The sequence below is a fragment of the Numida meleagris genome, chromosome 7 (assembly GCF_002078875.1).
Source record: "Numida meleagris isolate 19003 breed g44 Domestic line chromosome 7, NumMel1.0, whole genome shotgun sequence".
In the NCBI taxonomy this organism is placed as follows: Eukaryota; Metazoa; Chordata; class Aves; order Galliformes; family Numididae; genus Numida; species Numida meleagris.
Genome location: NC_034415.1, coordinates 28,327,477 through 28,353,634, shown reverse-complemented (window position 1 = coordinate 28,353,634; position 26,158 = coordinate 28,327,477). Strand labels below are relative to the sequence as shown.

The window sequence follows — 26,158 nt, the reverse complement described above, 5'->3', positions numbered from 1 at the left end:
CATCGTAACATATGTTTCAGATCACTCCAGTGTAAGAGTGGAATAAATCTTTTCCATTTTCTCCACACGAGAGGACAGCCACAGAGGTACAAATGAGTTACTCAAAGCAACCTCATACTTCAGAAGTCATCAAGCTCAGAGAGTGGTTCTCCTGATTTCACACTGTATCACACTGCTGACCATCGTCTAAAGTCTGTGCCAAGACAAATGAGCCTTTAAGGATTACTCAGAAACAAGGTTTTGCCTTAGATCAGTGGTTTTCACTTTTTTCAAGATGCCCAAATGCTTCCGCCATAGTAACACGGGCTTCCAAACATGAGTTCACGTCTTCTTCACTCATTAGAGGTAGACCACAGATCCCCACGAGTCCACGGACCACAAGCTAAAAAAGACTGCTTTGGCTGAAGACATCAAGCATAGTTCCAAAAAAACAAAGAAAATCCTCTCGTTGCATACAGCAAGCTTACCTTATCGTGTTCGTCTATGGAGCTCAGAATGACCTGAGCGGCATCTTTGGCAATCTGAAGCTGTGTCTCTGTGACTGAAGCCCCATGGTCCACAATGACAACGATATGCTTGGACTGAGGTCGAACAGTAGAAACATAGACAGGCCTGATGGAGAATGGAATGCAAACCAATGGCGTGAGTCATCACTTCCACTAAAATGCTTGTAAGTAAAATAGTCAAAAAACAAAAACAGTCCCATGAAGAAACAATGAAATACAAAAGGAATCCTTGATTTTATGGAAGTTTCCACCAGAAGAGACCAGCAGAGGACCTGAACCCTAAGAAAACACCCTAATTTCCACTCCCTTTTGTTTTTAACCCAAGCATGGTGTCAGATCCTTCTCCCTGTATCACAGCAGTTGCTTTCAGCTAGAAATAAGCAATTCTGCTGAAGCAGCCACTTGTTCAGGACTCCTGTTTGCAGAGCTTACACCAGGCTTTGGACTAAGTGTGACATGCAAGAACTGCTTAATGATAAACACTGGGTGCCAGGAAGATTACTCACATTAGAAAGCAAGTGCAATGGTTGGCATTTGCTGGTAATGTGACAAGTAAAAACCTGTGCACCTGCGTAGAGTTGTATTAGCATAGGGAGCCTGGTTTATTTTAATAAGAGAAGGCTTCTGGCCAAGAAAGGGTTTTCTCTTGGTGCCCTGGAGGGTTTCACATGGGTTTTGCTCCACAACCCTGTGGGCCTGCACAGTCTGAACCGCATGGGTCCATCTGCCTCACCCCTGGCCATGGCTCTCAGTGCTGCGTGCATCTATTTGTGCTAACATCAAAAACCACAGTTGCAGTGAAGCAGAGCTCAAATGTAGTTCAATACTGTGAGGTATGCGTGAAAGATTTCACAAGCTCTACTGCCAAGGTTTCAACATGGAACAAATTAGGAGGAACTTCACCAAGAAGAGAGGGGAAAAGAAGACAGAACTCTTTTCTCTCTTTAGCTTAGACCTACTTAGAGCCAAGTGTTCCAGGCACTGCATTTTATTATATCAAAGGCACTGAAATCTTATTAACAGTCAAGGAAAAGCAGAAGATTTTAGACAAGGCGCTGCAGCAAATAGCTGGCACAAATCAGTTCTAAATTGCAGAACAGCCTGCAGCTCTTCACTGGTTCTAATACCTAGAACTTAAATGGCATGTTTGATCTTCAAAGCGCTCAGCATTAACTAATTAATCTGTCCAAACCACCCTCTAAGGGAAATGCTAGCAAAAAAAAAGCTCTAATTTAGCTATGGAGATACTAAGCCACGATTAGGTGACTTGTATGAAATCACCAATGGTTTTAGTGTCAAAATTCTGACAGAGACTTGGGTACTTCCAGCTCCCACGTCCTCAGATCGCACCGTTCCAAGACCACGGCAAACTTAATCAAGCCCAAGCTTCAAGCTTTGATGATACACAGAAGATAGCACCTGTAAACACTTGGTTGCTCAACACTGTCAGGAAACCCAAGCGCTGCTTGGTCTCTGTGCATTCAGCTCTGTAGAAATGTGCTTGGACGGGTTAACGCTTCCCCCACACAGACTGATTGACTGGTACAATTAACTAGTGTGTGACCTAATGGTGACTAAAGCTTTCTCTTCTGACTTTCTCAGAAGAATCCACTCAATTCATACCCATAATATTGGCAGCAAAGGCCAGGGGAGAAATACCAAACCACAACCTCTTTGCTGCATGCTTACAGAGTAGGCAGGTTATTACCCTGAGCAGGAAAACCACGTCACCATTCGATCCTTTTTTCCCACAATTTGCTGAGTAGAAACAGAAAACGTTCACTATTGCTGCTTCCCAGCTGCCCACGATGGTGCAGGTTGCAGAAGTGCTCCTGCCCACAGCCTTTCCAAGCTGTCACCCTTGCAGCCCCCTTCCCCAAAACGATGTGCCTGCCCGATCAGTACAGTATGTGCTTATTACTTTGTTAACACGGACCAAGTATGAGTCAAATACAAATCTTGCCTGTGGGCTGACAAACAATTTACAGATTACTGCTACTTATAACTTATTCGGTTTGGGAGACCTGAGGAACCTGTGCGTGATTTTATTTTACTTTAGTTTCTTAAAAATGAAAACCAGTACTTTTAAAAACAAAACTAAGAAAACCTGAGGTGCTCCAATAGAAGTTGCTCATGAATGCTGTCGGCTTGGAAAAGCAAAACACTGGAAAGAAATCAGTGCTTGAGGGATGCCATCTCAGTGCTTTGCCCACTAAAGATGAGGGGTCACGTCATACCTGCTACGGTGTTCGTAGCTGCCTTTGCACCGGAACTTGTGGGCTGGGAAAACGGTGAAAATACCTTCTTCTGAGCTGAAATACTGCCATTTAATCCCTGGGTTTGACTTCAGATTATCAGCAAGAACTGAAAGTTGGACAAGAAAAAGTGGGGTTACAAAGGGAAGTGAGACTTGGGGGCACGATGAACAAACGCCTCGTAGCTACTTGGAGAAGAAGCAGCAGGTCCCAAGGCCAACCACAGGCAGCTCCAGCTGATTGCCAGAGCTTCACATCTGCTTTGCAAACAGCTCAAGTCTTTTAGAAACCTAACATGGGATGAGATAGGTAGGGGTTAATGGGACAACATTTTTGAATCTCTGAAGTACAACCAGGTCTGAAGAAGCCAAGGCAGGAGAAACGAAGAGATTAAAGCAATTATGTTGTATACATATATACACACACACACAGTGATAAACACAACAGAGTTTTCATAAAGAAAAAAAACCTTAAAAAATGTACGTTTATTACCTTGACGTAACCCCAAAAGATAAAACAGGTTTTGCTGCTTACATCTCTGTAACCTCATCTATTAATATTACCTCTTCTGACATCTGTTTTAAAACAGATTATGTCTACACGAAACACGTAGATGTAAACTATGTAGGTGTAACTTTAGGTAGGCATAAGTTTTACACAAAAATGTGGGTCAAAGAACATCTGACCATATAGAAACAGCTGAAAGGGTTAAAAAAAACAGGGAGAATTATCTTCACTGTAGGGAAAATCATCATCTCTGCTTGTAGCAAACTGAAAATAAAGTTAGATGTTTGAATTCTGTAGTTTTCACCTAACAATGTTTAAGATTAAAATGCGCTAGAAAGGGAGGGGAGGAAGCGTTCCCTGTCATTGCTCCCATCATGGCCTTTGATTGTGGAACTTGGGAGAACTGAACTGGCAGAGGGAAGCTGTGATGTACAGTTCTGTACCTTCTACTGAGCATTTTGTTTTTGGCATTCCTCTTTGGAGTGAGGCTGAAAATTGCCCAGACAGCTTCATCTCCTCGACCTCATTCATTATCAAATACCCCAATACTGGGGTTGGAAATCACTGCAGGGTGCATTTCAAACCTCAGCCAGATGCCCGACAACAAAATACCCAAGCAGCCTATGGTTTCAGTTCACATCCACAACAGTTCTGCGCTTTCTCGAGTTTCCTGGACTGGCTGCAGCCACGATGTTCTCCCAACATTCAGCTCAGAGCAATTACCCTGCAAAAACCACCGTCTTTGTTCCCCCTCTTTTGCTGCAGCTGTTCATATTTCCACAGTGCCCCCCAGTCCCAGTGACAGCCACGGCTGCAGCACACCAGACTCCTCACGACGCAGCAGCTTTGCACAACCCCTGCTTTGAAGACATTGCTGCCTGATGGGATGAGATGAGGAAGAGGACCAAGGAAGGAACAGAAGAACATGGCATCCAGTTCCCACACAGATGTCTGAGCTCATTTCTCTCTGCCCTGAGTGGAGGTAACACCAACCCAGTGATGCTTAAGAGCATGCATTGCTTTTCTCAAGAATTTGCAGGCTTTGGAAGGAAGCAGCCATGATCCTACAACCAGGAGTCCAAGCAATCTGCAAATACCATTTGTTTCACTCAAGCTCTCACTAAACTGAAATCCTTGTTTTGGCCTCACACATGAGATGAAGCAAGTTTATCAGTTTTGCAAAAAAAAAAAAAAAAAAAAAAGCAGGTTTCCTTGGTCACAGATGAGCAGTTTTGCTCGGCAGGGACACAGCAACGTGAAAACTTAATATCGCCAAAATGGAAACTTTAGGGGAAAAATAAAAATCACTTTTCATTATAAATGAAATAAATCTAAGCCAGGCAGAGTTTCTAGCTTTTACAGCTAGGACTTCCAGAAATTCCTCTCCTCAGCCTCCTCCACAGCACCTGTCTTCTCCTCTCCAAAATCTTGTCTGCAAAAACCCAGCATCGCTTCTGATCTCCTTGAGGATGTGCCAACCCAGAGCGGAACACGATGCACGGCCATGGCTGTGGGGACCCAGGAAAGTATTTGATAACCTTTTATCAAGCTGAAAGATAACGCTTCAAGTGGGGGAACAAAACAAACAAACCCAGCTGCTTAAAAAGCATCAAAACCTTGGCTACACAGATGGATAGGTACACACATATATACATATCTATCAATATATGTATGTAGTTCATAATTTCTTCAAAATTTGTTTTTAAACAACACTGTCTCTCAGGTCACTCTTGCAGGTTATGAGCTGCTCACATCCCCAGGGAGTCAACTTGCCCTCAGAAGTCAGCAGTGCTCTACCTAGCCCCTTAATGACACTGCCCAGTTATAACTGCCATTATAAAGAGGCTGAGTTTCTAGGACTTAAGTGTTTCTTACGGCTTACAGAGTTTGAAAAATACTTTCAGATATTTTTCAGATTTGAACATTCAGCTAAAGCTCGGATAAAACTGCTTGTCCAGTTTAATGTCACCAACAGCATTAAAATAAAGGTATTTATAATTTAAAGGAATTTTGAAAATCACTGCTTACACTGGAGATAAAGGTCTCATTCCCAGAAGGCCATGGTTTGTATTAGCTTTCCCATGAGAGCAGCTGGAATTAGAAGCATTCATTTTCCCAATAAAATAATCGTTTTCAAGCCTCAAAGTCCTCATTGCCTCGGTGTCCTTCCTCTGCTGCTCTTCCTCTTCACACAGCCCAGCTCATGCTTTCCTTTGGCTGCGCATCAGCTCCATTCTCCTTCCCCAGACACCACTAATTTTATCGTAACTCTTTGCTTACTTCTTTTTTCCTATGACCACAGCAGAGGAGCTCCCAGGAGATAAGCAGAAGCTGAAAAATACTTATTTTTTCTCTTCAGGTACACTGTTATTTTCCACCTACTAAAGATGCAGGAGTGCCCTGCAGACATCTCCAGGTTTCTTGGTCTCTGCCAGGACACCCAGCAAACGCTCTTTAATCTTTTTTTGACAGTCCTCACTTACCCTAAGCTTCTCACTCCAACTGCTCACCTGTACTTAATTACCACCTCAGCTCTGCAGCCAAGCCAGGCTTTGGACAGGTTATACAATCAAAAGACCCCAAGAAAAAGCATACTGCGAGTTGTCTGCCTAGGGCTGGAGGCTAAACGTGTCCAAGTGACCTCTACGGCAGCACTAGGAGAAATGTCGCAGGGCACTTCACTGCTGCTCATTTCCTAGGCCACCATATGCTTGCTAAGACCCGTGGCTCCCATTTTAACCCAAACACCAATCTACTTTTCTCACCTTCTGGTTCTTTCAAGTCATTCTTCCAAGTGCAATCAGCTACCCACCTCCCTGCTGTAACACAAATTACAAACTGTTTGGTGTTACCGATTGCATGTGATAATTTGTTCTCTTCTAAACTGAACGTCACCACTAAATCAAGACCCAGCCTCGATATCTCGCCGCTTGAAGGAAGGCAGAATCCAAGTCTCAATGCAAAATCTCAGTGGCACCCTTAACTGGAGGCACAGCCTGGGGATACACATGCCCAGCAGCACCAAGCCGCTGCAAAGCCTCTGCCCCTCCACCACCACGAGGCATCAGCTGACCCCAAACTGCTGCAGCCAGAAGTAGGTGGGGAGTATTGGCATGAGAGTATTTGAATCATCGTTCCCTCTAATTATAAATATCTAAGGAGGCAAAAAGGACTTTTCTTTCTAAAGTCCTGTGTGATAGTTTATAAAACTTCAAAGGGAATGCGATATGATAACACTTAGCACTTCTAGATACCACTTTACATCTTCAAAGGACAGTCAAATCATTAACTAATTAATCTTCAAAGAGAAGCACAAACAGTAAAAAAAAAAAAAAGAGAAGAAGGAATTGCTGAACATAATTGCTCATTATAAAAGAGTTTCTTACAGTCCTCTTCTTCACCATTACATTCATGGAGCTGTAGACCTCACGGTTCTCACCACGCAAAAGAAAAAAGCTGAATACTGCTGACTGCATACTGCATACTACAGTTCTTTCTGAGAAGAACCTCCTTTGAAAATAACCATTCTGAAAATATTTCAGTGTTCCTCAGAAACAGCAGCGGACAGCAAACATGCTTATTTTATAAGATGTACCCTAATTCTCCAGACCCACAGGCCTGATCCAGGATTTTCTGACTCAAGCTGTACTCTGGGGGTCATGTGTTTTCACCAGAAATAAAAGACCCAATTAAAATTCTGCTGATGGCACAAGCTCGGCGTGAGGCCAGCACGCTCTTGGGGAGCTGTTTTGGCTCTGAAGGGCAAAGAGGTAACAAACCCTTCATTTACAGGAGTGAGCCCAGCTTTCTAGCTTAAAAAGACTTGAGCGGATGGGAAGTCTTTGGAGGGAGTGCTAACCCAACTGCTTTCACCCACCTGAGCTATCATTTCCAAGTATAGCAACATAAGGAGCACGACCACTGCACCCAAGGTTTCGACTGACCAAGTGTCACAGGTGGGACATGACAACAAGGCCTTCAACAGAAACCTCATCCCATCCCCACATCTTCCTGGGGAAGAGCATTCTGCTAACAGTGCCTGATTTGAAACAGACATTTGGATATTTTGGAGGCTGAGAACATGAAAGATTTACTGGTTCCCTGTTTATTCAAAAAGATAAAGAACGAGGAATCTGATAACATAATGCACTGGCGCTGGGCACAAGTCTGTCGTTTAATAAGTAAAGGGTTATTCATATGGTGAGGACAGATCTCTTAATCTAGCCGACTGAAGCCTGTGATTCCATCTGAAGAATAAAAACTCTCTCCTTATCTATTTTGTAGTAATGGCTAAAAAGGAATCCAAATGGAAATCTCGAGCCAAGATAAAACGAGCCGTTTCCAAGACTAACAAGGGCAAACAAAAAAAACAACAAAACCAAAAAACCCCCACCTAACCTCAAGAAAAAAAAAAGTGGCAAAAGCAGAATTTCTTAAGGGCTGCGAGAAATGCATATATTTTTTTCCTCCTCCTCCCTTCCCCTATGGTTATGTTTATTTCCTATGCTATAAAATTCCAATTGAAAAAGATTGCAGCAAAAAAAAAATTGTTTATTGTTGAAAGTTTCCTGAGCTACGCTTACCCTTTTTAACAAATTGTTCTGCCTAGGAACCAAGCTTGTTGCTTGCACCAGGGGCTCTCCAAGGCTCGGGTCCTGTGGCTTGCCTGGAGCCTGTGGTGCAGATTCCATTCCCTTCCAACATCTACAAGTTCCCCACTCCAACCCCACTTTCTTACGTTGTGCGTGGAGCCAGCCAAGATTAACATTTAAAGCACTGAGATCGAGGCCAAGCACAGCTGAGTTTAAATTTATGTTTGACCGAGAGCTTTTTATAGGACAGATTATTTCGTAGGCAAAACTTAGGCAGGGAAAGAGAGATACCCATGGGAACTGGTTTACATTGAGAATGAAATGATCAGCCCATTCATGAAGACGAGCTGGCAGATGGACTGGCCAGCCTGGTTACAGAAACTGTGGGCAAATGAGAGTAGAGTACAGGAGCTCCTGCTCTTGGAGCTGGGGGAACAGAGGGCTTTCAAACCTTTTCCCTAGAAGGCTGACAAGCGTGGGGTCCCCCCCAGCACGTGTGTCCAATGGAAGAGCCAGCATGGCACAATCTGGGGGAAGGTGTGGCTGCCCAGTCTGCCTGAAATTCGAATGAGCAAAGCGAGGCAGGAGAGAAAACACATGATCCAAACACCCTGAAGCACCAGCAGCTCTTAGAAGGCTTTTCAGAGCAGGAAAATAATTCAGGTAGAGTCTGGATTCAAAGTGCAACAGATATTCTCACTTGCACTGCATGGGGACACTGAAGAGAGGAGCATGAAAAATTAGGGAAAGCTTTTGTTGCTTGATCTTCACTCTCTTTCAAAGGGAGATTTAGTTTAGAAAGAACAAATACATTTACATAGGTTCATTCAGAAACAGCTCCTGCACAGACAAAGTGTTCTCTCCTATGTGCGTCCTCTAAGGTAAATTGTACCAAGGAACTACGTAATGAGCCATGGAGAGAGAGATGACAAAAGCTAAGTACTTTTAAAAACCAATTCTAACCTTACTGCAATCTTCCCAGCTGCAAGGATACTGAGATCACTCTGTCCTTCCAACCTGAACTGCTTCCAGGTCTGTTTACATCTCCCATCTGCCTAAAGCCAGCTATTGTTTCAGGAGAGCATGTTTTTGGGGGGAGGACTGCTCCTTTGGCACAATAGGCTGTGGCCTGTGAGCGTGTGAGCAAGAGCTTTGGGTACCACCAATACAGCCCCCACTGCTCACACAAAGCCCCACAGCTCTCCCCCCTGCACCACCCACACCCCATTCCTCCAAACCCTGAACACCTGCACAGCAACACAGCACATTCTCAGCTGAGGAATGGGGAAAGGAAGGTGGAATGCCTTGCCTAGCAGACTGCAAAGTAACTTCACCAAAGGAGGAGAGGATTGAGGGTATTCATTGCTTGCAGCTCACCTCCAGCAAACCTCTGGTTTCACTACGTGTGTACCTATCAGCAGCTGGTTCTCAAAGAAACCCTTTTCTGCCCCATTTCAGTCTTCCTGCTGCATTTCTCTCTTGAGGACATCTTCTCACGGTAGAAAACATCCCACCAAAGGCTGAGTTTGAGAGCTTCTTACCTTCTCTCCAATTCCCTCTTGCCTTCCACTGCCCTTTAGTGCCCATGCCATTTTTTTGTTCATTATTTTTTTGGAGGAAGCTTTCAAGGCAGAGGCAAGGGAAGAAGAGGCACTCAAGTCTGGACAGTGAGAACCTACGCCATAGGCTTCCTTTGGGTTTGTAACAATTCTATCCAGAAATTTAAACAACATTCAAAGGGGACCTGTAGCTTAGGCTATGTGTTTTCCACTGCTCCAGAAGAAAGAACACTTTTTAATGTATTCTTTTACATACAGGTTCTGCAGTAGAAAAATAAAGAGTTTTTCTCCTGTTTCATCCATTCAGTGCTATGCTTTTACTGAGCAGCGCATTCAAAAACTATTTCGATTAATAAAAATGTGATTTTAAACATTCTACTAATAATAAAGATATACTTCTTTTAATGAAGAGATCCTGTAAGTGGAACACAGTAAGCCTGCATAGCTTAAGGATAGAAAGCACCACAGAAATGATGGTGATGAGACATATACCAGGAAATCAGCTTGTCTGGCCAGCACCTGCAGCCAAGATGTGGTGTACAGTGCATGGGATGGAAAGGAACATGTGGGGGCTGTTTTGGTTTGGCTTTTTTTTTTTTTTGTAAATAAATAAACCGGCACTTTATTCCAAAAGATTCATGAGAATTAAAATCAAAAACATTCTTGTAAGTCTGCATCACTTATCAAAACAACGACACCAAAAACCACCAGAAAAATCCAAACAAGGAAAAACACAACCAAACCCAAACTTACGCTAAATGACATCTACAACCAAAATCTGTAGTGTGCTCTAATTTATGGCACTGTCATCATAAAAAGTTGAAAAGCAAGATAAAACAGCTAGACAAAAGCACTAGTAAGGAACCTGAAAGCCATGCATTGATGCAAGTTGATCATGTAAAAAATAAAGAAAAATACACAAATCTGTGACGCACTGGAGAAACAAAAGCTTAATTGCTCAGGGATCAATCACAGGAATTTGGTCCTAAAGCATATTCCTAGCTCTTGAAGTGTGTCAAGGCAATGAATGGGTTGACAGTGAAGACAGACATGCCTTGAGAAGACAAAGAAAGGAAATATTTCAGAATGTTCTGATATTTTGCAGCTTTTGCAAACACAGGCTCACATTAGCTGAACTGGGCTAAGAAGATCAGAGAAACTTCTGTGCTTGGCCTCTTCGAGAGCTGACACTATTGATGCCAAAGCAGACATGCCTAGGAAGGAAAGTGCCTTGGAAGGAAAAAAAAAAGAAGAAAAAAGTGCATAAACCACAACAAAATTATCCACAGTGGGCTGGAATCAAATCTTCATGACATTTTTATAAAGTACTTAAGGCTAAGGGCATTACTTTAGGTATCGTCTTTCAATCATGAAATCTCAAATTACGAGCATTGTGACAGTTTCAAGGAGAAATAAAAGCTTGTTGCTATGGCAATCCGTGCTAATTCCCTATGCCAAGGAAATGTTGCAGTCCAGTGGAAAAAAAATCTGTAACAGAAGGAAAATACCCCAAACTCTACTACTTACCAGAATTTAAATCACGTCCAGGATTGAAGGCTCTGCTGTTGACAGTGGTGGACAGTCTATCACAGCTAATTGTCCTAGAAACGTTGGTGTTAAAATTGCCGTCGAACCTGAAACAACAACAGCAACATTAGCAGAGCAACCTGACATTACCTAATAAACATACACGACATTTACAATGGACATCAATAGTTTTGAAGGCTCAATGAAAAATAATTAGTTTAGAAACTCCAGCATTATACATATTTTAAGGATCCATGAAAAATTGCAAAGCCCAAGACCAGAGGGCAGAAAACTCATCACGGTTGGACTGCATCTGCTCTTTACCATGGCAGGCTGAGTTTTTCCTTGCAGTGTTACTTGGAAGCTATGATCATGAGAGACTGAGCTCTTTCATCTAGATTAGTAGAGACTCCAGCTTGGGATAGATGCACAGCATCTAGGCATGCCATCAGCACCTGTCTCTTCCTGTGGTTGAACCAGTTTTTGTCTTTCTACTGAGACTCCTTCACCAGTACTAAAAGGTGAAAGAGGAAATATTATAACATTATACCAAATATCTTGGAAGAAAAGGATTTCTTCTTCATCCCCTTAGGAAAAAAATCTAGGAGGCAGAGCAACACTAAACGTACTTTCTGTGCACTGATATTTGAGGATATATATTCTGAAGGAATAAGGAACTTGAGTCTGAAGTTTTGTGATGTTTTTATTAGGTAAAATAATTCCACTGCATCCATAATTCAAATCGTAGAATCACAGAATCACCCTGGAAAAGACCTTCAGTATCATCAAGTCAGGGTAAAAAGTAATCTAGTGCATAACTGCAGTGACAATAAAAACGAATGAAGCCAACAAATGAAACCAACAAATTTAAATAAAAAGAGTTTTAAAGGGTTCTAAGTAACTGTAAACACCTCTGAAGCTCTCAAAGACTTAAAGGCAGTTTCGTACCATTCACATAGGCCAATTTTACTCATTAATATCTTTGTGAGCTTGAATGTTTGATGCCATTTGACTTACAGCGATAATTCTGGGGCTTCAGAAACTATTTGCCTCCTCTGAAAGATTTTTCTACTATCTATTTCTGAACAATGACAAGAAACTGCAAGCGAGGAATGCAGAAGATCACGTCCTGGATGAGGAGCCTTACTGTAACGCTGGCTGTTAAGAAGCAAGTCTTGGAGAGAAAATGGGCAGAGCTGGAGTTTGTTCAATGCTGCCAAGACTACAATAGCAAATATTAAAATATATCTATGTCAAAAGATCCCAACCAACTTGATTAATATCAATGGCACCTCCATAACTTACATACATGCATACAGCCCTCACCCAGCGCCATTCTAATGCTTTCACTTTAGCTCAAAGCATGTATACATTGAAGACACACTAAACGTTCTAAATTTAGTTGCTTATTGCCAACTGCACATAGATGTTTAACCTGTTGTATTTTTTCATACACATGTACACATACATATACAGGCATACCTAAAAATACACACACGTGTGCTACAACATAATAGAAGCCCAAAATATTGGGGGCAAAGCTGAAAAAGAAAACAAACACCATTCTGCTGGCTGAAAATTGTAATTGAGAAATTGAAATTCAGAAAGTTGCACCAAGTATGGAGCCCAGTAAAAACAGAGCGAGATGGATCGCCTCATTCTGTCCTTGTAGGGCACTTGGTGGGCTTCCTAGACACAAACAGATAATAAAACAACGTGCTTCTAAATCATCCCATTAAAACAACAATTAACAGAAACAAAAACTGAGGCCACAGACAGATGGAACTGGTTAGCGCAAGGAAATGTCATGTTCTGACTGCAGGAAGCAAGTCTCTTAAAGCAAACTAAATCCCTCCTACTCCAGTATCTTTTCTCTCAGTCCCGTTGTTCAAAGCACTTTCCTCCTAAAGAAATGAAGCAGCTTCCCCAGGAGAGCCAGACAGAGGACCTGCTGTGAGCCCATCTCTTGGTTATGGGATACTCACACGTGGGACACAGCAGAACCTTGTACAACTTAGGCGGGATCTGTGAAGACTAGAAGTATTTGTTACTAAGCTCAAGATCACCACTTCTGTATATAAGTGGATCCACTTGCAGAAACGTCGGCATCACAAAACCAAACGAGTGAATGCGGGCGCAGGAGCTCGCTGCAAGCAGCACTGCTGCACAAAGAGATCGTGGGCTGGCATTCTGTGCACCACTTGTGCCAGCACAGCCACTCTTGAGGCTGGGCCACATTTTTTGCTTAAAGGAGAGGCTCAGCTTCCAAGCAAAGAGTGCAGCACAGCCTTCCCCACGTTCAAAAGTGCACTTTTCAAGTGGAGGAGTCATTTCCTGAGAGCTTAGGAGTGCACTCCTGAATGATTTCCTGATTCACAAATAACCAGTCCTTTATGCAAACACACAACAAAACCACAGACACTTATTTCTTCGGTCTTTGCATCAGGTTAAACATGATGCTGCAGAGTCACGAGAAGCCCAGTTTTATTACATGGCTCGAGCTCAAGAGGGCAGAGGCTCTTTCCAAAGAGAACCTAATTAATTTTTGAATATGCAAAAAAACCTCATTATTGATTACTGATTGTTAAACTTCTAAACTGTTGCATAGAAGCATCAATGAAAATAGTGTCTCCTTAAGCTGGCACGCTGTTAAATCAATATTCATAAACACTGTACACATTTTAATGTGATTATATTAGTCATAAAAGTGATGAATGAGTCGGTGCACAAAGTTACTGAGGTACCAACGCTTCACGACCCCCTCTCAAAAGACTTAAAAGAAAGGGAAAGTGAGAAGGAAACTGTGCTTATTTTGGATGTAATTAAGTGCCCTCCACATGGACAATTCTGTAAGAGTTATTTAGAATAGCCGCAGTTTAAACATAGCTCTAATATATAAAAATACTGAAAAGATACATTTTTTGATGTTGAAAATCTCTACCATGTAGATATAAATATGCACAGAGTGAACATTTTTGCTTTTTTCTCTCTGTACAGACAGAGAAAGTCCCAGAGCAGGGGGACACACGTGGGTTCTCTCTCCTCTCTTTGCAATATTCCCCACACCTCAGGCCTTCGACAGCCGCATCAGTGCACACAAACACAAACCCAGCAAGCAGAAATGGTGCTCATCCTTTTGTTGGATAAGGAATCTTAGGATTGAGATTAATTAATAAAGGATGGGCTTCACGAAGTCCGTGTTGATCTTTGGGCAAAATGAGCTGGGGAAGAGCTAGGGACGGCAAATTACACATCTCAGTGCTAAGGAAATATTTCCAAGGGAGGCTCCCGAACAAACTCTCAGGGAAGGATAACGACTTTTCAGGATGTTAGCTAATTGCCCCAGTGCTCCCATCAAAATCTATTAGCCACGGCAGCAGGATACCTCGTTAGCAACTAACATTATTCACGTCTCAATAAACGCTGAGTTTTGATTCAAAATCACCTGGAATTTTCCTCTGCTCTTACATTACTTTTTGCCCAAATCACCTCCCGCACTCTCTCAGAACAACACGTGCATCGTGCCATGCAGCTCTCACTCCACTCACACTACTGCCTGCGAGTTACCCAGCGGGGAGCCTGCATCCCAATGGATTTAAAACGTTGAGCATTTTGCTCCACCGCTTCCTCGCGCACTGAAAGCTGCCGAGCTGCATTTCAGATCTCTCGCTCACGGCAGATCTTAGCAGGGGTTTCGAGCAGATGGCCGTCAGGTGCATTTCTGGCCCACTTCTAGGAAGGCAAAAACAGAAGAACTGACCCCAGCAGCCCCCTGAAGCCATGGCCACCCCGTGGACACCTCCACCTCTTGCTGCCCTGCCTCAGCCTCTTTGCATTGCTCCCCTTACTGGAGCATGCCAAAGCTTTTCAATGCGAGAAAATCTACACAGGCAAGTCCCTGCGCTTTTGTTACTGAGTATTCTGTTGCCCATCAGGACAAGGAAGGGATAGATGCCCAAATGATCAGCAGCAGAGGTGGGAAGGGAAAGCAAATAAGTCCTGCAGCCTAGCCAGCCCTCCTTTCTCTTTCTACAGTATACACGTAGCAAAAGGAGAATAAAGTTAAAGGGAAAGCGGTATAAATAAAACATGCAGAAGAGGAATTTTTTATAACGCCATGAATTAAACACCAGCCCTCAGACAGAGCTGTCATCCTCCGCTCTGAGCTGAGCGGATGGGGTGCAGCTCACCTTGGAATGCCTGTTTTTGCATCCTGCAGGACGCAGCTGCCTGTGTGACACACGGACCCGGAGGAGAGCAGCTCCTGCTGAAGGTGTGGGTGCTCGAGGAGCCCAGGACAGAACCTGGAGAGGCAGCACTGTGGCAAGATGACACTTCAACATACGCACTCATTTTCATCACGGTGGAGAATTTCCCATGTGCTTCTTTCGGCTGCCTCTCAGCTGTTTCAGTTACATGCTATTAAACACGTAACTTGGTGATCTTCAACATTAAAGCATGAATTAAATCCAAAGCCTCGGTGCTGCAATGGGTGTTTGCAGCCAACACTGCTTTCCCTGGCCGTACCTTTCCTACGGTGTACGTACATGTTCCATATGATGCACATACACGAGGCACATTTTCTAGAGGAGCTGCGCACATCTTCACGTCATTTATTTTGGAAGAAGTTATTTCAGATTTGTCTTTCAGGATTTACAGGCAAGCATCGATCACTACTGCTCTCTGTACGAGGAAGGCTGAATTTTTAAGAGTGTTTCCCACTTGTGCTTGTGGAAAAGACAGCAGAGCGGGCAAAGCGAGCAACAGAGCTGTCTGACCGAGACCGCTTTTGGAATTTGGCTCCAAAGCTTACAATGCCACAGCCAACCCTTATGGACATCCTCCAAAATCCTTACCAGGAGAAAAAAAACAAAAAAAACAAAAAACCCACAATGCTACATTTAGATGTAATTAGTTTTTGTACTTACTTAAACAAGAGGGGAAAAAAAACAAAAAAAACCAAAACATTGGCTGAAATTCAGTTTCAAGACCAGCCCCGTTCCCCCACCCCCCTCTCCCTAAAAATCCCTTCCTTCTGGATTCACTTTAATGAACAACCGATCGAAACTGCATCCCGAGGGAGCAAACAGAGCAGCGACTCCCACTTTGATCTCTTCCCCATGGAGAAACGCGCTCCCTGCCTGGCTTGCAAGATGTTCACTTGATTGACGTTTGCTCTGATGTGCAAACTGCTTTGAACTTCAGACATTTAATTCCCATCAGGCTGCACTCATTTTTATTCTCCTTCAACAGGATTTACAAGCAGGAGATCAGCAAATGCAGGAGATAAAATAAATTTGCAGGAGCTTTGAATCTTACATCAAAACAGCGTTCAAGTGAGCTCCAATTGGATTTTGTTTGGCTGGAATTTGCAGTGTAAATCAGCCTCCTTTGGACAGTTTCAGTTTGGGGAAAAATAAGGGAGCAGCGCACAGAAGTGACATTTGAGCAGTGGCTGAGGGGCTCGCATTGCTCTGAAACTCGTTTTGCTCTGTCCCATTACGTCGATACCAATTTCAGGACAATTTTAGTATGCAAATGAAATGATGGAAGTTCAACGACAATTTAGCGTTTCGTTTTAGATTCTCAGCTAAGCACGTCTTCCTGATAGTAGGAAAAGATCTCCACTCTTATTTTACGTGCTTAAATACTTGGATACAATAGGAAGCACCACACTCAGACAGAATGTTGGTAAAACAATTTCTGTCTGATCAGTTTCATTAACAAGCTGTTGATGACTCCGTTCACTGGTTTCTTAGGGCAAGGCTTCGAAGTTGTCCTAATTACTTCAACTCCTGCTTGGAAAAGTCCAAGTATATTTGAATGTAAAACGTATTTAGCCATTTCCTAAACTATTTCCTGCCGCAGTTCCTGAACAAAACCAAGGTGCCACAGCTGGCCCCATGCATAGTGCCTGCATTTTCTAGAAACCCACACTCATTACTGCAGATACTCCATAAGAAGAGGAAATGCATCTTAAATTTCCTTCAGCATGGCCCACCCACTTCTGCTTTGGAAGTGCAGCTCTTAAGATATTGCAGCAACTGAATGGATCCCCGTTATCTCCCACTTGACTGCTCAGAGAGGAAAGATAAACACTGGAGGAGCTGCGATAAAACTGAACTGCGTTAGCAAATATTTAACCATCTGTTTAAAAAGGAAAATCCAGACCACTTCTGAAGGCGGCACCACAGCCCGGGAGTAAATGATTTTCAAACATAGGTTTGTAAATTCACCTACTCAAACAGCTCTGCTACGGGTGCGTAACACGGCGCTGCCAACAAATATTTCTCCATTCCATCTCCTTTCACAAATTTAGATAAAATGCATTCCTTAGGCACTTATCACTACTGTTAAATAAGGAACAAAACCAGATTTCCAGCTGCCTCGAAACACATACGTTAGCAGTAAAGCATTAACATAAAGCAAGGTGCATCTCCAGGAGACCTGCGACAATTCTCCGTGGACTCCAGCAGCAGAACCCACGTCTGTCCTCAGGGGGCAAGGAGACGGGGGGACATTCCCAGCACACACCAGGACAGCACTGCTGTGGCACACTGGGAGCCAGAGCAGGGCAGGGGAGGAGCAGATGGGGCCTGGCTTAGCAATATTCCCTTCAAAAATGCCCTCTCTGCCTTTTTGCTGGAAAAGCTGCAGAGGCAGCTGCACGTTCCCTAATAAATGCAACTGAATAAGAAGCTATAGCCTCTTTTTTTTTTTTTCTTTTTTTTGGGAGGGGGTGGAGGGGGAAGCCATCTCACTGCAGTTACACAGGGCTTTGACGTGCTGAGAACGCCAATTCTGTAAAGCACGTGCTCACAAACAGCACCTGCCCATGCCCAGCTGTGTGACCGTGCCTTTACCCTACCTGGTGAAGCGGGGCCTGCATAACCCACCTCTGAAAGCTCTCCATACCAGACAGCCAGCAGTGAAAATGATCAGGCTATGATCACTCCAGCACGACACACACCATCAAATAAACTCTTTTCTTTTGTGTGGAAAGTGTTTGATTTTCCTTCATCTGCGAATACCCAGTATAACTAACCTATCTGATCCACTCGTTACTATCCAATCCAACACCATTTTTACTGGCTCTGGGCACAGGCTGCCCAGAGCTGTGGGTGCCCCATCCCTGGTGGTGCCCGAGGCCATGGATGGGCCCCGGGCAGCCTGAGCTGGTGGGGCTTTAAGTTCCCTTCCAACACAAGCTATTCTAGGACTCTGTGAACCCAGTGAGGGCCTTCATGGTATAGAGGTGTCTCGTGATGAACAGGAGATACCCTCTTGTACACAAAGGTGTTATCCCCTTCAGCAGAAAGATACTTTAATTAAAATATTGTCTTTTAAATGACCACCCAATTCAACCCTAATAGAGAATGTCTGGAGACTGCCTGAAATCTGTTTTCATAGCCTCTTCGGCGGCCTTTATTAGTGAGGAAACACACAGCCTTACATTTCCAGGAGGGATTTCTTCAAGGATTAGTAGATTCGTGTCACTTGACTTCCATTCTCCTTATCTCCCATCAGTTTACCAATCTACCTTCCTAGGAGCCCGGAGCACTTTACCCGTGTTAACCCTGCCTGGCTGGAGCAATGGCACGGGCTGTACTCATCTCAGTGCCATCAAGCTCCTCCTGCACCTGGCCACAGCACAGCAAAGGGGAATTAGGTGCCACACTCTGACTTCATGGGCACTAATATGGCCCATATGTGAGGGTAGGTATGGAATATTAGTGCCATCTGCTCCTGTGCTTGCTGAAGTGATGCTGTCTGGTTGCTCTTCTCACCTATCATCTCTCCTTCCTTTGCCACTATGGTGGCTAAAGACCCACCTCTGCTTTGCAATACTTGCATATATACTTAACTGTATGATTAATTTCCATTTACATCAGCACACACTGAAATGCTTTGGTAAACCAGATGAGCGTAAGCATGTGATTAAATGTTTGCTGAATTAAGACGTATGGAAGCATCACATACAGAACTGCTCAACAGCCACAAGCTGCACTGCCTCATCAAGTAGATCTGCCATGTTTAGTGTATTAATTTTCACTACTTTCACTATTTTCCAAAACAAGCCGGTGCCACTGCATGAACCCACCTTGGTGGAGAGGACAAGCACGTGACTGATGGTACCAGTTTGGTACCAGATGGAACCAGTTTGGTTCCTGTATGTTGGGTACAGTATGGCAACCAGAAGCACAGTCATCCTGCTCAGTCTGATTCAGAACAGCACGTGTCTGTCTCACCATGGGCTGAAACCACAGCCGCATGGAAGCTTATCCACTGGGGCTCTTCATGGCAGAAGCCAACACCACACAATGGCAATAAAACAAATGTTTTCCTTATCATATCTCACTGCTCCACTGAACAAGCACTTTAAACGCCAAGTTCATTTTATGTTCCAGCTCGTGTTTTGTTGGTTCTGTTTCATATCATTTATTTACAGTCACCGAGTGTGGTATCCTCTATCCTCACAGTTTATCTCGAGCAACACAGCAAGCTGTCTTCTAAGCCAGTGCTCAGATTTTCAAGACAAATACAAGCAAATACAAGGCCACACGTGGATAATTTTGATAATGCTAACAACAAATAAGATTATTTTCAGTTTTTACTAACAGCTCGGTATCTTCATATACTTTCGTTCTCTAAGGAATATTTCATTATCTCCACTTCATAAAGACTAAGCAAATTGCATGGCAATTGAACTTTGAAACAAATGAAGATACTTGGAGAAGAAAAGTGTAGAGAAAACCACTTTAGATTCTAATGCTGTAATAATGTTGGGTACAGCTTTCCAGCAGAACAATTAACAGATACGCCTTATTTTAGCGGGTAGTAATCAATGCAATCAAATAACATGAAGGACATTTCAGGAGTTTTTCCACTCCTGTCAAAGCGTTCAGGTTATTCTGGTGGGACAGAAACAAGGTACAAGAGTTTTTAGTGAGATCACATCCTTTTATGAAAGAGCATCTTGCATTTTGGCGTCTCAATGACTTAATTGGAAGAGGAGCCTTTCAACCACTTACACAGGCACACAAGACAGCGAGAAAATCAAACTGACAGATGAACAACCACCTCCTTCCACATGAACAGTTTCGCCTTCCTCTTGGCATCCCTGTGTTAGATACCAGTTCTAATAATGCCACCTTGAATACCACCATTACCTTTCCTTCCAGACAATTTAACCAAAAAGGGAGAAATCTCCCCGAGGAAGGGAGATGCCACAGAGAGATGGAAAATGGAAGGAGGAGCAACAGTGAGGAGAGGCAGAAGGGAGAGAAATAACAAAAGGAAAATATGGCAATCAGCACGATGCTAACAACATGGAAGTTCAGTTTCACAGGAAAAACAAGGTTTTACATTCTTTCTCAGCACCACTTGTAGACAGCTTCCTAAAGATGGCAGTGGCTATACCCCCAGTGGTCAGATACTACAGTTCTTTGGCAATAAACTCTCAACTGGCTCTTGCTGAAGCACAGTCTGCAAGATCCTGCAGGCTGACAGACTGATCTGGTAACCACTTCAGCAGGTTTGCTATTATCAAGCCAAGTAACGAAATAATGAAAATTGTGTTATAGAGCCCAGATGAGGAGCCTTGCAAATAGAAAATCCATGTCTACGCTTTGCCAGCTGTGGCCTCCTGTTCATTTTTTGAATTGCTTTTGTTGAAGGATCCTTATGCAAGTCCACCATAGGAAAAGAAACTTCTGAAGGACTTCCAAGGTAAGTCATTTTGAAGGATGATGTGAAAAGAAATTCATGACAGTTTCCAGACTAAGAGCAGAGCTCATTTTTAATTAAAAATTATGCAATCCTGACAAGGGGGTTATAAATTTCCTTATTCCTCCTTTTCCTCGCCCCTTGCTTTAAAGTGCTGGCTCCTGCACAGAGACACCAGACAGCTGAAAGGAGTTCATCCTCATTTCATCTTTAGCCTTTCTGCTAACACTGCCAGCAGCCTGGCCATTTAGCACCAGATGCACTAGCATTTTATGTGGACACTCTGCCCAGTAGGAACTGCACTGAGACCACTAGACTTACCCCATAGACACAACCAAACAGCGAGGTACTGGTTTCTTTGGAGCCACCTGAGGCTTAGCTCTATCCAGATTTCTTCTTTTCAAGCCAATCAAAATAAACAAAAGCTGAAGCAGCAGCCTTTCTGTTCAGGCACAGATTCATACCACATATTTGAATGCAGTGAGCATCTTAAAAACGTGCACAAATAAAAGTTAATGCCATACTTCAGGAAAGATGAAAGAACACTGACATTAAGAGCAAAGCTGTCTTTTAAATTACAAACATTTTTAATATTTATTACCCAAATTACCTTCCTCTCTAAAATGTTTTTAAATCAGAATGAGAATAAATAATGAAAATTTACACTGTAATCAAAGTTTGCTATGTATAACAAATGATGAGAATGTTACTCTTGTTCTTTTCAAGCACATATGGAAGTGAAGTGTTTAAAATGTTGACTGTTTAAAAGAAATAATTACACTATTATTGGAAAAAATCAAACCTACTGTCACCTTCCTACAATTAGGAAACACAAAGAAGTTCCTGTAAATATGGAACACAATACACGATGATTAAAGACAACCAACTGCTTGGATTTGGTCTATTCAAACTCTTGCATTTCTAACCAAAACAAGTTGAAAATGAAGCAAACTTGGTTTCCAAGCAATGTACTCAGTTTCTGTAAATCTCCCCGTATCAAACAGCAGCAAATCAACTTGATTAAGCTGTAATGCAATACTTCTAGCATGTGATGGACTGACCAACTCGTGATCTTGGTTACTGCGCTTCAAAGGAAAAGAAAAGTCCCATGACCAGCTTCAGAAGAGTTATTCAGGCTACGCAGCATCTCAGTGCAAAACAGGTACCCTGGATACAGACTCATTTTGTATGAAAGTCTATTTCATTCAATTAAAAAAAAAAAGTTGTTCAACCTTTAAACAATCTGTTGGAGCCAAGTCCCTGTCCTTGTTTACAGCTCCTCATTGAACATGTACATATCAGAAATACAAAAGAATATGGGGACAGGATAAAGAGCATGCTTGGAGTACTGCCTTCCTGTTTTCCTCAGTTACCAAGAGCGGAAGCAAAATACATACTATTTTTGCAAAAAAAAAAAAAACCTTCATCTTTTTTCTTCACATATTAAATGACAACGTCAGTAATTCCAGAACATAATACTTACTCCATCATAGATGGTGGAATAGTGCAGCAGTCCTGGATTGCAGTCAATGGCGACGTGAGGTGAGCAGTGTACGATGCCTCTACTACTTGCTTGTTGCGGTTCACAACGTCCAGGTAACGGTTAAACTTCTCACGAATTTTTTTTGCCAACTGAAAAAATAAATAAAGAAGTAAAATGAAAATTCACTCCATTTCTTTGTAATAACTATGTTCCTTAATAACAAACTTGAATGGAAAGTAAAAACCACGCATGTTAAAAGCTAATAGTTGTCTGCCTTGTCATTGTACTCCCTGTTTTGTTGGCTCAACGCATTGCCAAGTCATGTAATTAATAGTATTGGCCACAGAAAGCAGTACACATAACAAAATACATTTACCATCTAGCAGTGGGTACTTGAACACTGTGTTCAGCATGCACAAAGGGTGAAATTTCCTTCTGTTCTTTAAAGAGTAGCAGCTTGATCTGGCTCTACCCATCCTGCCGCACTCATTGCTGGAACTCTCCAGCGTGATGCTCTTTCAAGGCCTGACAAGGATGAGATGGAGACTAAGGGAGGCCACAAGACAACCTGAAGTCTACAAATAAGCTCCCAGGAAAAGCCCCAATCGTAGTCTTACAGAAGACCTCACCCTGAACGTTGTCCTTCTACAAAAACATATCTAAATATCACGCTGCTTCAGGAGCACACAGACAACAGCACTGCCAGTGCAACGAATGTATTTAGGAGAACAAGTTCAGGATCCAGACAATGTCAAATACTGCCATGCACATTTTGCTCTTGACCAACAGCCTCCTCAGGCAGGAGGATCTGTGCAGATGTATTTCACAATTCCTTCCACATAGTTCTGTTCATTGCAGTTTGGGCAAACAAACCCTCCCAGCTCTTGCAGCTCCTGCTGCTTTCCATGGCCAGGGCTGAGCACCTCCCCAGTGACTTTCTGTACTGATTTAGCAGCTCACTGTGGCTCACCATAAGGTACAGCTGTTTGACTTCAAACAACAAAATGAAAAGGCTGTAATTAATATTACATAATAATAATATAAGAGAATAGGGGAAAAAGCCAACCTTTCACACCGATCAAATTCCTCCACGGGCTTTCTGCTGTCACAGTCCCCTCTGATGGGGAACGAGGAATTACAACAAACTAATTCTAACTTTAGAAATAACTAATCTGAGTACTTCTTTTTAATAGCAGGGCTGTGGAAGCTGCTGTGCTGTCAGGTAAGGGCTTGCTGGTCTTCATAGCGGGCTTGCCTAACGACTTTGCAGGGGGAAATTGGAAGGGAAAATCTGTGGCTGTTATTTGAGCAGATGTGAGAGTAAACACGGTCACTAGGGAGCACTGGATTTTGCAAGGAATGTTTACTAGGGCTATTGCTCCTTGTCTTTCATTCAAAGTGAGGGGTAAGTGAACTACATCAGACATACACACTCTGGTGTGTCCAGTACGCTTCTCACACCAGTGTACCTATTGTGCAGTCACCAGCCACAGCACACTGCAATGCTGGATACTTGGAAATATTTCATTTTTTCCTTTTTTTTTTAAACACTTCTTTCTTGGTTTCTCCATTTGTAATCACAAAATGAGGAAAAGTTTGCTGAAGAGGGACCACTAGAACTTCATCAGCAGAACAAAACCACCACAGAGCATCAAAACACAAGGGCTCTCGCTTGGAATTGCTGCTTTTCCCTGAGAAGTGAATGCTGCACAAAGTGAGATTCAGGTACTGATGAACTGTCACCTTCAGGTGGAGCGAGGAGAGCACCCACACCCTGAGTTCAGCCTGGAGATGGGAGCAATCTGCTGGCAGAGGAGCCCATGCCTCAGAAGCCGATAAAGAACTTAGTGCCTGAACTGCACCTCCCATCTAAAGCCTCTCAATGGCTCAGAGTTGTCGTGTTACATTTATTAAACGGGCTCCAGCACTTCAGCCACACACATTTCATCAGTAAGGGAACCCAGCCTGCCCACACTACATACATAGGCGTGGATGGAAGGATGGAGCTGGGCTCATGAGTGCCCTGAAAAATGCCACACTCAAACAGTGAGAAAATAACCTCCCAGCAACCAGAGCATGTTAAGAGCAGCTGACTCAAAACCAGCCACTAACTGCAAAGTGATCCAAAAGGAATTCTTCCATTGAAGATTGATCACAAAGCATAAACTGCATTAAGACTCAAAGGATAACACATCAATCAGCTGAAAAAATAGTTAACAAAAAAGCCTCCCAAAACTGGTTTTAATGCATCAAATTGAGATGTATGATGTGGGTGAAGACGAACAAAACTAACTTAATTTTTCTTCCACAGTTGAGCTTCACTGGAGCGCATGATGTCCTAAAGGCAGGACAGGGAGCAGTCATTCCAGTTCTTGGTGATTAGAATGGCAGCAAAAAACAACACACGCTTCCCAGCTCCTCATCTCTGCCTCGTGTGCCCATGCACGCATGCTCTCCCGCATCAGTAGCTCAGGAGCATTATTCAATTTGCAAAGGGATGCACTGGCTTGCTAGAGCCTGTCAGAATAAAAGCTGCAGCCTTAAATCAGCTTCTTTTTCTAAGTAATAATAATAACAGAATCTTCCATCCAAAAATCACTCACTATTTTTGCTCTGCCTCTTTTAAGTTGCCCAGAGCTGAGCTGCATAGTGATGGATGCACGACCCACGCCACATTTATGGCAAAAACTCAAAAGTACAGAAACAAAGCACAGAACAAATTACAAAACGACAGAGCGTTTAATCACAAGATCATCCCAGTAGTGGTATGCACAATATTTTAGAAGGTGAAATGGAAAACTGTGCCCTGAATCAAGCACATAGAAGGAGACGGAAGCTCACATCCCAGAGGTACCCATGGGTGGGTATCTCTTCCTCCCACAGAAATGCTCAAATTCACCCATTTTAATGCAGACTACAATAAATTTGGACATCTGGAGACCGGCATCAAACGCCATTATCATCAAGCGAATTCTCAAAGCGCTCTTCACTTCCTTTTAAAAGCAAAGGGAAAAAACCAAGGCTGCTCAGCACTCGCTGTCTGTTTCTCTTTCAGATTTCAACATTTTCTCCCTAATTCCAAGGAGCTGCCCCAAACAATGCAGCCATTAGCTCTGTTTTCCCTTCCTTTTGGCAGCTGGCGCGCAGCCAGCACGTTTCAGTCTGCAGACAGGTCGGACGGTAACACCTGTTCCTATTACAGCAGCACCCATGGGTAATGCACTTCAGTTGTCACCATCTCCACTGACAACCTTTCATCACAACATCAGTGAGTTTCCCTAATTTTCCCAGAGACGTTTTGCTCATTTGCATCGCTCCCTCGAGCTTTGTTAGAGCTCCGCTCCCCTCAAAGCTCCGCTGCTCTGAAGCCTCCCTTTTTCAGAGAGCACTGAGGAAAGCGGAGCTCCAAGGTTAGGTTTTATTTCTGGCTGCAGCTTAAAAGCAGAGAGATTTTTTATGTTACCAGGACTGTATATAAAATATGTATCAACGAGGCTGGCAGGCGCGGATGCCGGAGCAGACTTGCAGCTCCTCGGGAAGCACTGCTTACACGCTGAACAACTCAGTTGGTATTTTTCTTTTAAATTCCTTTTGTGAACTGCTGGAATCTGGGACAAAATGCATCCATCATGCTCTCCCCTGCTGTATCACAGCTTCATGGTGCTGCGGATACATGGACGTCGATTCCGGGGGGTTTTTAACACGTGTATACCCAACCTGCCTGGCTCTCGAAGCCACTGCTTCTGCACAAGCTCAGAGCAGGGTCTTGTTATCTTCAGAAGGGATCTTAGAGTCACACACCTTTGTATCAATAGATTCAAACCATTCCTCCTACTCTCCGTGATGATGGAAATACGGTCTTGATCATTCCATCAGGATGCAGAACTGCTTTCCCACGCATTTCTTCAAGGGGAGCAGCACTCATCCAAAGCTTTCCATTGCGCAGTAATTTTGGCAAGGCTTCCCAAGATCCACCGAAGGAAAGAGATTTCAAATGTGGTCC

The 26,158-nt window shown here is 43.2% G+C and overlaps 1 protein-coding gene across 3 annotated transcripts in view; it reads right to left on the bottom strand.

Moving 5' to 3' along the window:
• The window catches only part of CACHD1 (cache domain containing 1), a 92,346-nt gene that overhangs the window by 28,520 nt on the left and 37,668 nt on the right, over window positions 1-26,158 (bottom strand). For all 3 annotated transcript variants that reach the window (XM_021404232.1, XM_021404230.1, XM_021404231.1), the window contains exons 3-6: window positions 22,156-22,304; window positions 10,947-11,053; window positions 2,744-2,870; window positions 468-612 (exon numbers count right to left, since the gene is read on the bottom strand). In XM_021404232.1, coding sequence (XP_021259907.1) covers window positions 468-612; window positions 2,744-2,870; window positions 10,947-11,053; window positions 22,156-22,304 — 528 coding nt within the window. The remainder of the gene's footprint in view (window positions 1-467; window positions 613-2,743; window positions 2,871-10,946; window positions 11,054-22,155; window positions 22,305-26,158) is intronic.